This window comes from Diabrotica virgifera, chromosome 8 (assembly GCF_917563875.1).
Source record: "Diabrotica virgifera virgifera chromosome 8, PGI_DIABVI_V3a".
NCBI lineage: Eukaryota > Metazoa > Arthropoda > Insecta > Coleoptera > Chrysomelidae > Diabrotica > Diabrotica virgifera.
In genome coordinates this window covers 93,862,773-93,876,610 of record NC_065450.1, presented here as the reverse complement: position 1 = coordinate 93,876,610, position 13,838 = coordinate 93,862,773, and the positions used below count along the sequence as shown (strand labels likewise).

The 13,838-nt window shown below is 34.8% G+C and overlaps 1 protein-coding gene across 1 annotated transcript in view; it reads left to right on the top strand.

Moving 5' to 3' along the window:
* Nucleotides 1–11,241, top strand: part of LOC126890587 (programmed cell death protein 10) — a 63,128-nt gene extending 51,887 nt beyond the window's left edge. The window contains exon 5 of the mRNA XM_050659653.1: nt 9,568–11,241. Coding sequence (XP_050515610.1) covers nt 9,568–9,652 — 85 coding nt within the window. The 3' untranslated portion in view covers nt 9,653–11,241. The remainder of the gene's footprint in view (nt 1–9,567) is intronic.
* Nucleotides 11,242–13,838: the final 2,597 nt, after the last annotated feature.

Sequence of the window (13,838 nt, the reverse complement as noted above, 5' to 3'; positions counted from 1 at the left end):
ATATTAAAGAAACCATGGCTGTGGTCTCCAATAAATGCCGTAGGTTGCGTACAAAGTCACGCCATAGGTCGCGTCTGTATGCTTAATACAATAAATAATAGTTGCGGTTTGTTATCGTACTCCGAATGTAGCATCAAACTGCTGTACACGGCTTCACAGGCGGTGGTCACCAATACACGCCGTATGCTGCCTACACTGTCACGCAGTAGGTTGCGTATGTATGCTTTATACAATAAATAATGGATATATACGATCTCTATATTGGATGTCGAACGCAGTGTCTATCTGCTATGAACGACTTCAAATGTTGGAAGCAGCGTCTTTAGTTATTTTCGAGCAATGCAACGTACGGCTGGTACTAAGGTTTTAAGGGGGTAGGCGCAAAATATTTGTCCAACGCTATTTAAATGCGTTCGTTTTTGTCGAATCCTGAGAAAACTAATAAGTATTTTTGAAAAATTTAAACGCCGAATGAAATATTACATTATTACCGAGGGCAGAAAGTCCCTGAAAACTTCTATAATGTTTATTTTAATAAGTTACAGTGGTGAAAAAAAAAGAGAAAAAGTGTGGTTTTTAATTTCAAATATTTCATTCAAAATAAACTTTTTATTTATTCTAAGGGACTTTCGGCCCTCGGTGATAATGTAATCTTTCATTCTGCGTTTAAATTTTTCAAAAATATTTATTAGTTTTCTCAAGATTGGAAAAAAATGAATGCATTTAAATAGCATTTTACCAAGATTTTACGCCTACTCCCTTAACCTAGCGAAAACGAGTAGTAAAAGAGAACAAGACGAGTTCCTTATCAACACGTTGAAATATCGCACTTGACTAAGGCAGGCAGCGCACTGAATCGGCATAGAGCGATCGGCTCGGAACGCTACGATCGGCGGACTGTACCCGCGCACTGACTCGGTCACCTCGGCGGCATCGGCAGTTTCGCACGACGACGGCAGTTTTTAAATGCATCCATTTTTTTGAATCCTGTGAAAACTAATAAGAATTTTTGAAAAAATTAAACGCAGAATGAAAGATTACATTATTGCCGAGGGCCGAAAGTCCATAACAACTTCGATAACGTTTATTTTAATAAGTTACAGAGATGAGAACAAAGAGAATATTTAGTATGATTTTTAATTTCAAATATATTATTATACATTTTTGTAATCAGTATTTCAAAAGCTTTTAAATGAGGTGTTACATGATGTACTTTTCTATTTAAAAAAATCAAAGTTATGACTGTCATCTGAAGAAGAATCGAGTAAAGTTCGAAACATTGATGCTATAATATACTATGATCATTTTAAAAATCGACCTGTCCGAGCGTTTTGCTTATGTGCTAAAAATAAATAAGTTCATATAAATAAATAACACTTATTCCAGCGCATTCTATAAGTACAATAAAATTGGCACATTTTCAATTAATCAATTTCAAAGTATTAATAGATAAATATATGTATCTAGTACTGAGGGAACATCCATAAACTGGAAAAAGGGGGAGGGGGACTATTACGACGGTGTACGTCGTATATTTTTATTATTTGTGGTATTGTTTGGTATATTTAAATTTAATTTAATTTAAAAAGGTTTACGAATATAATTATACCCTATTTTAGAATAAAGAAGAATTTGTATTACTTTTATCGCATACTTTTTATTGCGTTTCATATTTCCTTTTTATCAGTCACAGTCATAATATTTACCATATGGCACTTTTGTACCGAATACCAAACAATAAAACATTGTTCCTTGAGTTTAAACAAACGGTTCTATAAAGAAAAACGTCTGGCATCAATAAATATTAAACTGTTGCCCATTTATTTACTGAATATTCTGTGTGAAACAATTCTTAAAAGAATGAATAGAAATAAAATATTCTATTCTATTTAGTTAGTACATTGTGTTTATACTTATGAAAGAAATGGCGTTGAAATCAAAACAACATAAGTATCAAGATTTATATGATGCAGTTAATAAAGCATAGGAATTCCGATAATAAAAGTGTCTTTTGTCCAAATAAAGTTAAATAGTTGTGCAGTGAATTAAGAAAAAAATTACGCGGATATTAATGAGTTACATAATAATACTGAAGTATTTTCAATGGGAAATAAGCCACAATTTTACCAAAAAAAAAAAGAATTTATTAACGTTTCGGCGCCCAAATCGGGTGTCGTTATGATAGTCCACGATTACTAGGGCTATCTTCTCCCGGTAAGGGTGGTTAACCCTTATCCGAGGGGTGGAATGATTAATAGTCGTTTCACTGTTGAAGTTGTTTTATTATACTCGCATGAGTACAAGCTGGTAGCAACCTACGTAACGTCGTCTCGCGGAGTGTAGATGACACTATCTTTTTAATGTGAATAATCTTACATCTAATAAAATAGAATGACGAATGTGGAATGTGTAATGAGGATTCCCTTATTATGTTTTGGTTGTATAAATATATTTAAAAGTGCAAAGTCAGCGTCGACCCTGAAAAGTGTTTATAGTGGCTGTATGTATAATTACACCTCACGATCTAGGTCAACAATGTTTATGTAACGAAAGAAGGTTGGAATTGTTTATGATGACATTTAAATAACCGAAAGAAATTAGCGTAGATAATTAAAGGGTGTTTTTAAAAGATATCTAATGAGTACAGATGAATTCTTGTACACCTTTCCCTCCTAAGAATTTTCTGACTACGGGCAGAAAATTTTGCAAGTAGTGCTACCAACCCATACTGTGTTGTAATCAATACAAAAAAATTTATTTTATATACAAACTTCCTAAAACTACGTAAATACATAAATAAAAATAAAAATGTTCGTTTAACAACATTGTTTCATCACACTTGTCACTCACTGTGTTTTCGGATTGTAAGCATATAATCTATTCTTATGTATTTCCTTGATTTTATTGTTTTCTATTCTGATTTTACAATTAACGTTATTTACTTCTGTTATTGTGGAAGGACCTACATAAAGACTATCAAACTTACCATTCTCTTCCCTTTTTACCAGGACTAGGTCTCCTATTTTAAAGTTTTGAGGTGTTGCTTTGAGCTTATTCTTTTCTTGCCGCTCTTTTTTGTGTTTTAATAAGAAGGTTCTGGCTCTCTCGTGTGCGCTTTCTAGTTTGTATCGTAACTCATTGTAGTAGGCATCTATATTGTAACATGGTTGAATCTCCTGTGTAAGGTCTTCCGGTAGGTTAACCTTCCTGCCATATAGCAGTTCGAACGGTGTGTATCCATGATACGCGTTAGGGGTTGTATTGTAGCAGTATGTGAACATTCTGCAACACACATCCCAATTTTCTCTGTCTTCGTCTATGAATGCTCTTACGTACTCGTTCAACGTTCTGTGTAGTTTTTCGTAACTTCCAATGGACTGTGGGTGGTATGCCGTTGAAAAGTTGTGCTCTATTTTTAATAGCTTTGTTAATTCCTGCATTACTTCGTTCTTATACTCTGTGCCTTGGTCTGTTCTTATTTGCTTCATGAGTCCGTATGTTGGTATGAAATGATCAAAGGTTCCTCTTGCTATTGTCTCTGCTTCTTTATTGCACACTGGTATGCTGACCGCGTATTTTGTCAGTTCACACAACATTGTGATACAGTATCTATTACCTTCATTACTTCTAGTGAATGGACCTATTGTATCTATGTATACTATGTCCCATGGTTTGGAAGATGTGTCCGATATCACGAACTCTTCGACATGTGTTCTTTTCGGTTTGTTAATTTGACATTTGTGGCATTGTTTAACGTATTTTCTTACGTCTTTTTCCAAATTTTTCCATCGGAATCTTGCCTTTAGCTTCTTTATTAGTCTATAATTCCCTACGTGTCCTCCGAACATCGGGTGATTATGGTATTCTTCTATTAATCTGTGTTTTTCTTTGTCATCTTTTATTGTTTCTGGTACTTCACATATGTATATTTCTATATTCTTCAATTTTTTATTTCCTTCTTTAATAAATTCATCAATTGTGCACAATTTAAAAACAATATCATTTACGTATATCTTTACTTTACGTACTGCATTCTCTACCGCCAGCTTATCAAGCTGTGCCAACGCTTGGTTTAAATCGAAATGATCCAATCCTGTGGCTATGCTTTTGCTGCATTTTATTTTGTTTTTGGCCCTAATGCTCAGTCTTGGTGAGATTAGTTCTGCTCCAAAGGACAAAATTGGTAGTTTATGCGCCTCTAAATTATTTAGTACCTTCCTTACTGTCTGTTTGGTGGCTTCTGGCTGTAGTGCGAGTTCACTTTCAGCCTTTGTTTGTCTTGCTTCCTTCTCCTTTTCTCTTGCTTGAGCTCTTGTTATAGCTAGTATATGGGTGTTGTCTATGTATAGGTTCTTTAGTTGATGCAATGTTATTCTTGAAAGGCTGTCTGCGTAGTTACTTTTCCCTGTTATATACTCTATTTCGAAGTAATATTCTTCTAGGTCTAATCTGATCCTCGTGAGTTTTGAGGTTGGTTCTTTCATTGCAAATAGGTGTGTCAAAGGTTTATGGTCTGTTTTTACTTTGAATGTTGGTGCTCCATATAGATAACATTTAAAATAATTAATTCCCCAATGAATCGCTAGTAATTCCTTAACGATTATAGGTTTATTACATTCTCCTTTACTAAAACTTCTTGATGCATATGCTATAGGTAGGTCTATTCCGTTGTAATCTTGACTTAGGATTGCTGAACAACTCTCATTGGATGCGTCTGTTGTTAGGATAAACTGTTTGTTGAAATCAGGATATTTTAAAATTGGTGGTTTCGTCAGATATACTTTAAGCTTTTTGAATGCTTTTTCACACTCCTCAGACCAAAAAAATTCTACTCCTTTCCTCGATAATCTGTTGAGTGGTCTGCATATTTCCGCAAAATTTTTAATAAAACGTCTATAATAGTTGCAAAATGCTACAAATCTCTTTGTTTCTTCCGCTGTCTTAGGTGTCGGATATTGTTCAATTGCTGCATACTTCGCTTTGTCGGGTGATACTCCCTCTTGAGAAAGATCATGTCCTAAATATGTTACTTCCCTTCTAAAAAATTGACATTTTCCTGGGTTAAGTTTCAAATTGAATTTTCGACATGTCTCAAATGTCTTTTTCAGGTTGTCTAGGTGATGTTTTTCGTATATTCCAATTACTACGATATCGTCCATGTAAAGAAATGCTTTGTCTTGTGTTAATCCTGAAAATGCTATTGACATCATTCTTGAAAAGCTATTCGGGCTTACATTTAATCCAAAAGGTAATCTGGTAAATTGAAATGCTCCGTTTTCCGTGCTAAACGATGTGTATTTTCTCGATGACTTTTCTAATGGTATTTGATGAAAACCTGACATTAAGTCTATAACTGAAAACCATTTTGCTCTTCCTAGTTGATCTAATATCGAATCTATTCTTGGTAATGGGAATTTGTCTGTAACTATCTTCTTGTTCAATTGTCTAAAATCTATGCATAATCTCCATGCTTTTCCTCCATCTATAGCTTTTTTCGGTACCAGTACTACTGTGCTGTTGTACTCGGATGTAGATGGTTCTATGATTCCTTGGTCTCTTAGTTTTTGTACTTGTCGATTTAATTCCTCTGTTTTTCGCATGAGGTGTCCTATAATTCTTGATATATACCGGAGTTTGGTCTTTAACTCTTAGTTTCTGTTCGTAGAAATTGTTACAGGTTAACATATCATGCCTTAGGGCGAATATGTCTGCATATTCTTCGCATAACGATACTAAGTTATCTCGTATATATTCTGGTATGTCTAATTTCAGTGATTCTCGTAATTCTTTTTTCCTATCCTTGCTGTCGTTGACTAGTCTATATATATATTGAATAGTTTAATGTCCAACGTCCTGATTGTGCTTGCCTCTACATTTACTGTTTCGTATGTTGTGTTCAAAATTTTGATGTATGGATTATTACTTGAAATAATTGCTCTTGCTATGAATATTCCTGGTTGTATTTCTTGTTGCTCCACTATCCTGTCGTTCCTTAGCGTTTGAAAAATTTTGACTATTCTGTAAATTTCACATCGGGGTGGTATTATTATGGTGTCATTATCTATATTATCCAGAATTTTCGTACTAATGTAACAATCTTTGTCCTCTTTAATGTGCATTTTAAGGTTTGCGTAGTCCAGTATACATTGAAAGTTAGAAATAAAGTCTCTCCCAATGATTCCGTCTGTTGGAATTGGAAAGTTGGGTTCTACCAATTGAAAGATGTGTTCGAATCGAGTTCCTTTTACTTCTAGTGTTGTCTCAACTTCTCCCATTGTTTGCAACTCTCCTTTAGTGACTCCTTTTATTTTCGCCTTTGTGTTTGGTTTCACCTGTTTCTTCATAAAATCCTGTGAACATTTTAGTATTGAAATATCAGCTCCTGTGTCTATGATAAAGGTGCTTGTGTTTTCAAGGATTCCTGTTTTCATTCGTACAAAGTTCGTTAGGTTCAGGTCGAAGTTGTAAATGTTATATTTTATTTCTGCCTGTGTGCTTCCAACTTCTTGTTCATTCAAAACCCCAACTGCTGGTTTTCTTGTTCTTCTTGACTGTCCTCTATCTCTAGTAACCTTACGTTCCTGTTACGTCCTCCTCTCTGGTTTCCTCTGTATGTTTGATTGTTAAATTGTCTGTATCTTCTGTTCGAATAATTTCGTTGATTGTCCGTTGCTTCTCCTTCGTTCCGTTGTCCGAAGTTATTTCTTCTTCCTCTGTCATATTTGTTATGGTATCCTCTTCTGTATTACTGCTGTCCTCTCCTATTCTCGTAGTTTGTCCTATAATTTAAGACTCTTCCTTGTGCATTTTCTTCAGTCGTATCGATCGATAAAAATTTAGATACTACTTCCTGCGGTGATGTAAAGTTACCTGCTTCCAGTATTAGCTTAGCTTTCTCTGCATTAACGTTTCGTTTCATTGTTGTTACTACTGTTTCCGTCGTATATTTCTTCGCTAACTCCAGTGGCATTCCTTCCGCTATGTATGCTACTTTTAATTGTTCTGCTAACTCTTCCACTTCAGATGCGTACACTGCTGCATCTCTATGCCCTTGCCTTTTCTTGGCTAATTTGGCTATTAAATTCTTCGGATTATCACCTCTTAGTTCTTTCTTCAGTGCTTCAGCTATCCGTGGAATCGTATCTTCCGTGGTTATTAAGTTCCTAGCCTTATTGGTAAGTCGTGTTTTTATTAGCGTTACAGCTGTGTCTTCATGACCTTCTGCCAATTTTCCAAGTAGTTCTAATGCGTCCAAAAATGGTTGTAATTTCCCTGCGCTTCCATCGAACTCGTTGGGCAATATCTTGCTTGCGATATTCAAAAATTCATTGATTGTCAGAGCCATGTTTAATATTGTTATATCTTGTTTTATGTCACCTTTTTCCTCTTTTATTTCGTCGTTAATTATTTCTTCTTCTACTTCCTCGTCGCTTTTTCCTTCTTCTACTTCCTCGTCGCTTTGTTCCTCTTCAACTTCCTCGTCGATTGGTTGATGTATTGAATTTGGAACCACTGTTCTTACATTTACTGCTTGAAATGAGCGTATAACTTTGTCTCTGATTTTTCCAAAATATTTGTTGCACGCTTCCCTCTGTTTGTCCGAAAGTGCTTCCCAGTTTTTCTTAGTTAAGTGCGTGAACTTGTTATAGGATTTAATTAGCTGTGTCGTTACTTCTTCCTGTATGTCCTTAGATTTCGGTACTTTTTTCTTTAAATATTTCGGAAATACCATAAGAACAAAATATAGACTCACCACTTTAAACGTTTGTGTTCGTATCACCAAAAGTTCTCGATCCACGTTCCCTGGCATTGTCCATTGTCCCACGATGTTCCATCTCCATACCATTGTCCATTTAGCTCCATGTCAGGCCTGCTGTCTCCATCCTTTCTACATACCACACTGTATTCTAGGGTGGTCGAGGTACCAGATCCTCAGCCATAGACGTTTTTCTTTCCATTTCTCGTTCCAGTTTACTTCAGTTTTTCCCTGGTCTTGGATCGCCATATGATAGTCCACGATTACTAGGGCTATCTTCTCCCGGTAAGGGTGGTTAACCCTTATCCGAGGGGTGGAATGATTAATAGTCGTTTCACTGTTGAAGTTGTTTTATTATACTCGCATGAGTACAAGCTGGTAGCAACCTACGTAACGTCGTCTCGCGGAGTGTAGATGACACTATCTTTTTAATGTGAATAATCTTACATCTAATAAAATAGAATGACGAATGTGGAATGTGTAATGAGGATTCCCTTATTATGTTTTGGTTGTATAAATATATTTAAAAGTGCAAAGTCAGCGTCGACCCTGAAAAGTGTTTATAGTGGCTGTATGTATAATTACACCTCACGATCTAGGTCAACAATGTTTATGTAACGAAAGAAGGTTGGAATTGTTTATGATGACATTTAAATAACCGAAAGAAATTAGCGTAGATAATTAAAGGGTGTTTTTAAAAGATATCTAATGAGTACAGATGAATTCTTGTACATCGTTGTCAAAATACAAAATAATACTAAATAAACAAAAATGTTGTTGCTTAGTAAAAAATTCTTCTTTATTTCCCATTGAAAATAGTTCATTATAAAAATGCCACAAGGAAATAGCTTCAGAAGAACATAATAATACTGATTTGAACACCTTCGTAATTAAAGTTTGAGAGTTAACTTTAAAATTAAAAAATCCAGAAATAACATGGAATTTAAAAAAACACTTAGGACGGAAGAGAGGGAGTTTATAAAAAACTACAAAATTTTTACGACGTCGACAAAGTTTATGGATGTTCCCTAAGCATAATATTAAAATTGAGGAAATATATTTTAAATTTAAAATAATATTAGGGTAAATATGTGGTGAAATAAATATTTATTATTTACCGGAGAGTCCTGTTTTTTTTTCGCTATCTCACCCCAAGCGTTTTCTTTTCTATTGGTGTCATGATAATATCTATTTTGGGGATAATATAATATTACATATTCCCGCACACTTTCTATCAGAAGTTCGTCAGCCATAGTGCGTTTCTTGAAAATTATACACGTGTTCCTTGCAATGCATAAACTACTACTAAAAACGTACACAACGGCATCGGATCATTCGGCGGGTTTTGCCTCTGCTATCATTCTCCGCCGAAGCCGAAGCGATCTGACCGTTCCGAGTCGAACGTTCGTAAGCGGTGCGCGGTGGCTCATTTATTTCCGTGTATAGCAAAATCTGCCGATTGCTCTTAGCCGAGCCGTTCGCTCTATGCCGATTCGGTGCGCGGCCTGCTTAATAGCGACAACGATCGGAATATTTTGCCGGCGATCGACAAACGCTGTACCCAACTTACGGCATTTATTGGTACCCACAGCTGACTCTGGACGCAACCTACAGTGTTTATTGATAATCTGGCCTATGTTTTGTATTGAGTACGTGAAGTTGCCGGTGACTGACAAAGGCTGTATGCATCTGCCAGGCAAGCGTCTGGCTTGACGCTGTACGTAACCTACGGCATTTATTGGAGACCACAGCCTTACATATTTTTAACGCATACTGATCTTACGTATGTTAACATTTTTTTCTTATTTCAGTGCCAATGCAGTATTTGTTAGTGCCCTATATCTAATTCACCAGACTAATATGATAATAACTACAGTAAAGAGCAAGTGTGAATAGGAAATGGGATAGAGAAAATATAATGATCTCTTTCTGTTAACAGTTCAAATTAGCAAATGACTATGCAAGCGATGGCAGGTTAAATAAAATCAATAGTTCCTTCATTTATCCATAAATCGATTGTGTGTGCTTTTTGTGTATTGTAGAAATATTAAAATTTGTATTATAGTTATTGTTATTACAAAATTATGCTAAAATATAGGTTGGTCCATATATTCAATAAACAATTCAAAATAATAATTGCTCAGGACTAATAAGACATACAATTACTAGTTGGCACTAGAAGAAACCTAGGTCATAACAATGGGAGATTCCATATTTTAAAAGAAAATATCTAGTTTTGTTTCTTCTGCGAATGTTCCTATTATATTTTTGTTTTTGATCGACTCCCAAGATTTTTTTTATAAATATTCTTAGTTATAGTGTGTGTACCTATTTACATTTAGCAGGTTATTTAGCAATTTTTATGGCTGCAGTGTTGTCAGGTACTGCAAAGGTACTGTAATAAGAAACTGTAAGAAATATTTACTATTGTGAACATTTTTGGTTATTAAAGTGTTTTGGATGACACAAGGGAAAACCTAAGCGGACTCGTACATCAAAGTAATATCCAAACGCAACATGAAACACAGGGTTAACATCAGGGTGGCCACGTCAGTTTTTATTTCTTCAGTAGTTTTGCTTTCAAAAAATCAGTAGAAACCAGTAGTTTTTAAGCCTTGTATAATACAGTAAAATCTGTGTTAACGGCCACCTGTCAAAATCGCCCACCTGTACTAACGGCTAGTTTCAAAATAACGGCCCCTTTAAAAATTCTCCAAATCAATTATGTATGTAGATTTCCTTATTTTTGACCTGGTATTTACGGCCACCTTTATAATACGGACGCAGCCAAATAATCTCATATTATATTTTAAAGCCTTCATAGAAGTTGACCTGTTAAGCTTGTCTAATTAATTATTAATAATAATTTCTGATTAATATATTAAAATTTATTAAACGTAATTAATTAAAACGTAAAATAAATCTGCAAAAATATACAGGGTGTCCCATTTAAATTAAATAAGTTGAGGGTATTTCTGGTGAAACTGGTGTAGTAACAAAAAATATGGCGTCAGATGCTTTCAGTGTCATTGTACTTGCATGCAATGGCGTCTTCTTTATTTCAAAGATATTTAGTAGGTTTCATTCTTCAACGCAACCCTGTATAAACAAAATCAAAGCTTGACTATCCTATACGAAGACTGTTATTTTATGATAGAGCACATCGATTTACCATTATTTATTGGTTTGTATTTTGCCTGCCATTCTATTTTATCATAGTTACTTCCTTATAAATTCCTAGGAGATTTATTAATTTTAGTTGTGACTTTATTTGTAATAAATTTTTAAATAGGTTAATAACAATATACACCCTTCGAAAGATGTTTCTTTCTTTTTTTGGTTAAGGTTTAGAGTATTATTACAAATTATTATTAAGAAAATATGTAATATATGTTATGAAATATATAATGTTGTTATGACACACGTATTGTGTTGATTAATTGTAAAAAATACAAATGAGCGAAATAAAGTAACTTTAAATTTTATTTTTTTATTTATCTAGAGTAAAATTTCTACAAAACAGTTGTTGAATACCCGCTGTATAAAAAACTTCGGCTCAGCTGTAGGATCTATCGCCCTTAGTGAAAGACTAAATTAAAGATGATAATTTATTTCTGTAAACTACACTAACTTCCCGGGAGACCTAATGACGCTGCTTTACTGACCGATTCGTTTGATGGTTGAACTGATAATCATTATGAGATTACATGATGATTGTTTGAAGTGAATCGAAGGAATGTATTTAAAAGCACATCTGAAATGTTTGACTTGACTCGAATGAATTGATTCGAAGGAATGTTTTTAAAGCCACATCTTGACTCTTTGAATTGACTCGAACGAATGATTCTAATGTATACTCTTTCTTTGGTACAAGATGAATTGGGTCATAGCCCACGCCACTATCAAACAAAAGTTTTTATTTAGTCAGCAATTTTATGTGCATTGTCCAAAAATATTGTTTACGATTTGCAATTAGTAAACTAAATTACAAGCCCGCACATAAAATTATACAATAACAAAGGACCAGGCAACACTCCTTATGGAAAAGTGGTCCCGGTCAAATTTGATGAAAGTTTGGTCAATGATACTTCTTGATGTGTAGATTAAAAAAGTCCATGGCACCTGGGTCTGAATAACTACTATTCTCGAGTTACAGCCTTCTGAAGTTATTGGCTTCGGGTGCTCGGTTTACGTTAAGTGCACTAATTTACGGTCAAGTGAATGAAAATATTTATTATTAGAAGAAGAGAAACTCATGTTCTTCATACATACTTGCGTGTTGTATATGAATTTATGGTCAAAAATAGTTGGATCGTATTTTAGTGTTCAGAAAACCTCCGAAAAGTCTTCAGAAAACTAAAGAAGTGCGGTATAAAATGTGCTGCTAGATCGATATAAGCATTATCATGATTTCATGAATGCTTCTCAGTTATGCAATACCAGCAAAACTGCAGTTGGGCTTTATCTTTAGAAAACTACTGAACAGTGGCGGATCTAGGAGGGATAGGGCTAATTCCACCGGTAACATGTTCCAGAATTAATGAAATAACTTTATTTAACGAAAATGAACGAGATGGAGCCATCAAAACACATTTATAACCAAAGAGCGGATAGTGTGACGAAAAGACGTAAGCCCAGAGCACGGGCGCCCATATAAAAATTTTTAGGGGGGTGGCAAACATGAAGATGTTGCACATTATATTTTGTTTACTTTGAATAACCAATATAATTCAAAGCACCCGAAAAGCCAGGGGGTCACGGCCCCCCTGCCCATGGGCATTAGCGCCCATGGCCCAGAGTACGATTGAAGGACCAGAGAAGATGAGTTACGGGTGTTAAGAGTACGAAATTGGAAAACCAAGGCGGAGGATAGAATGGAATGGAAGCTGATTCTCGAACAGACCGAGGTCCACCAGGGGTTCTACAGCCAATGATGATGAGCTTTTTAATACAAAATATTATGGAGAATAATTTTGTAGGGTTATTTTTATAACAACTATAATATTCATACTTAGGTATAATCATATAGAAGAAATGGTCAATGGAGAAGGCTTCATAATCATGATTTTGCTAACTTTCCTGTTTTCGACTTAGACTACCTAAAAGACCTTACGATTGGGATATATCAAATTAAACTGGCACCATCTTACATACAAGATAAAATAATAAGAGAAAATGACGAAGAGTTTCAAATTGATGACGATGAGAATATGGATAAACCGGGATTCATAAGAGTTCGAATATTTTCTAGGTTTTGGCAAGCTACAAAACACCAAGTATTCATTTCCTATACGGTTAATGAAGATAATGATGAAGATGAGCCTGTAGAAGAACCGATTAACGGGTACTACTGTACCTGTCAATCTGGTGCGAGAACTGTAGGTAGGTACCTACTTGTGCTCATATCACCAGTGTCTTATATGGTTTTTAGGCTTTGCAAGACATCAACCCAATGTTAAGTATCCTGATAGGTCGTTAGTTAACACGACGTATGATGCATCTAACCGAAATCAACAAAATGTTAACATACGAATAGTCGAAGATGATTTAAACCCGTTTTTTCCATAGACAATTGTAATTAATATTTAGCATTTACAAACTACCATTTACTTTATTTTTTTTTGTATTGAAATCCAGTCCATATTCTCTACCTGCCTTATATCTGATATGCGGGACAAGTTTCATGTCAACTAATGTATTTTTTATGTTTCAACATTTTTTTCTTTAATTATTCTGGAACATGTTACGAGTGGAATTACCCCCATCCCCCCTAGATCCGCCACTGTTCAGTAGTTTTCTAAAGATAAGGCGGAACTATAGTTTTGCTGGTATTCCATAACTGAGAAGCATTCATGAAAACATGATAATGCTTATATCGATCTAGCAGCACCTTTTATACCGCACTTCTTTAGTTTTCTGAAGAATTTTCGGAGGTTTTTTGAAGATTAAAATACGATCCAACTATTTTTGACCACGAATTCATATACAACACGCAAGTATGTATGAAGAACATGAGTTTCTCTTCTTCTAATAATAAATATTTTCGTTCACTTGACCGTAAATTAGTGCACTTAACGTAAAC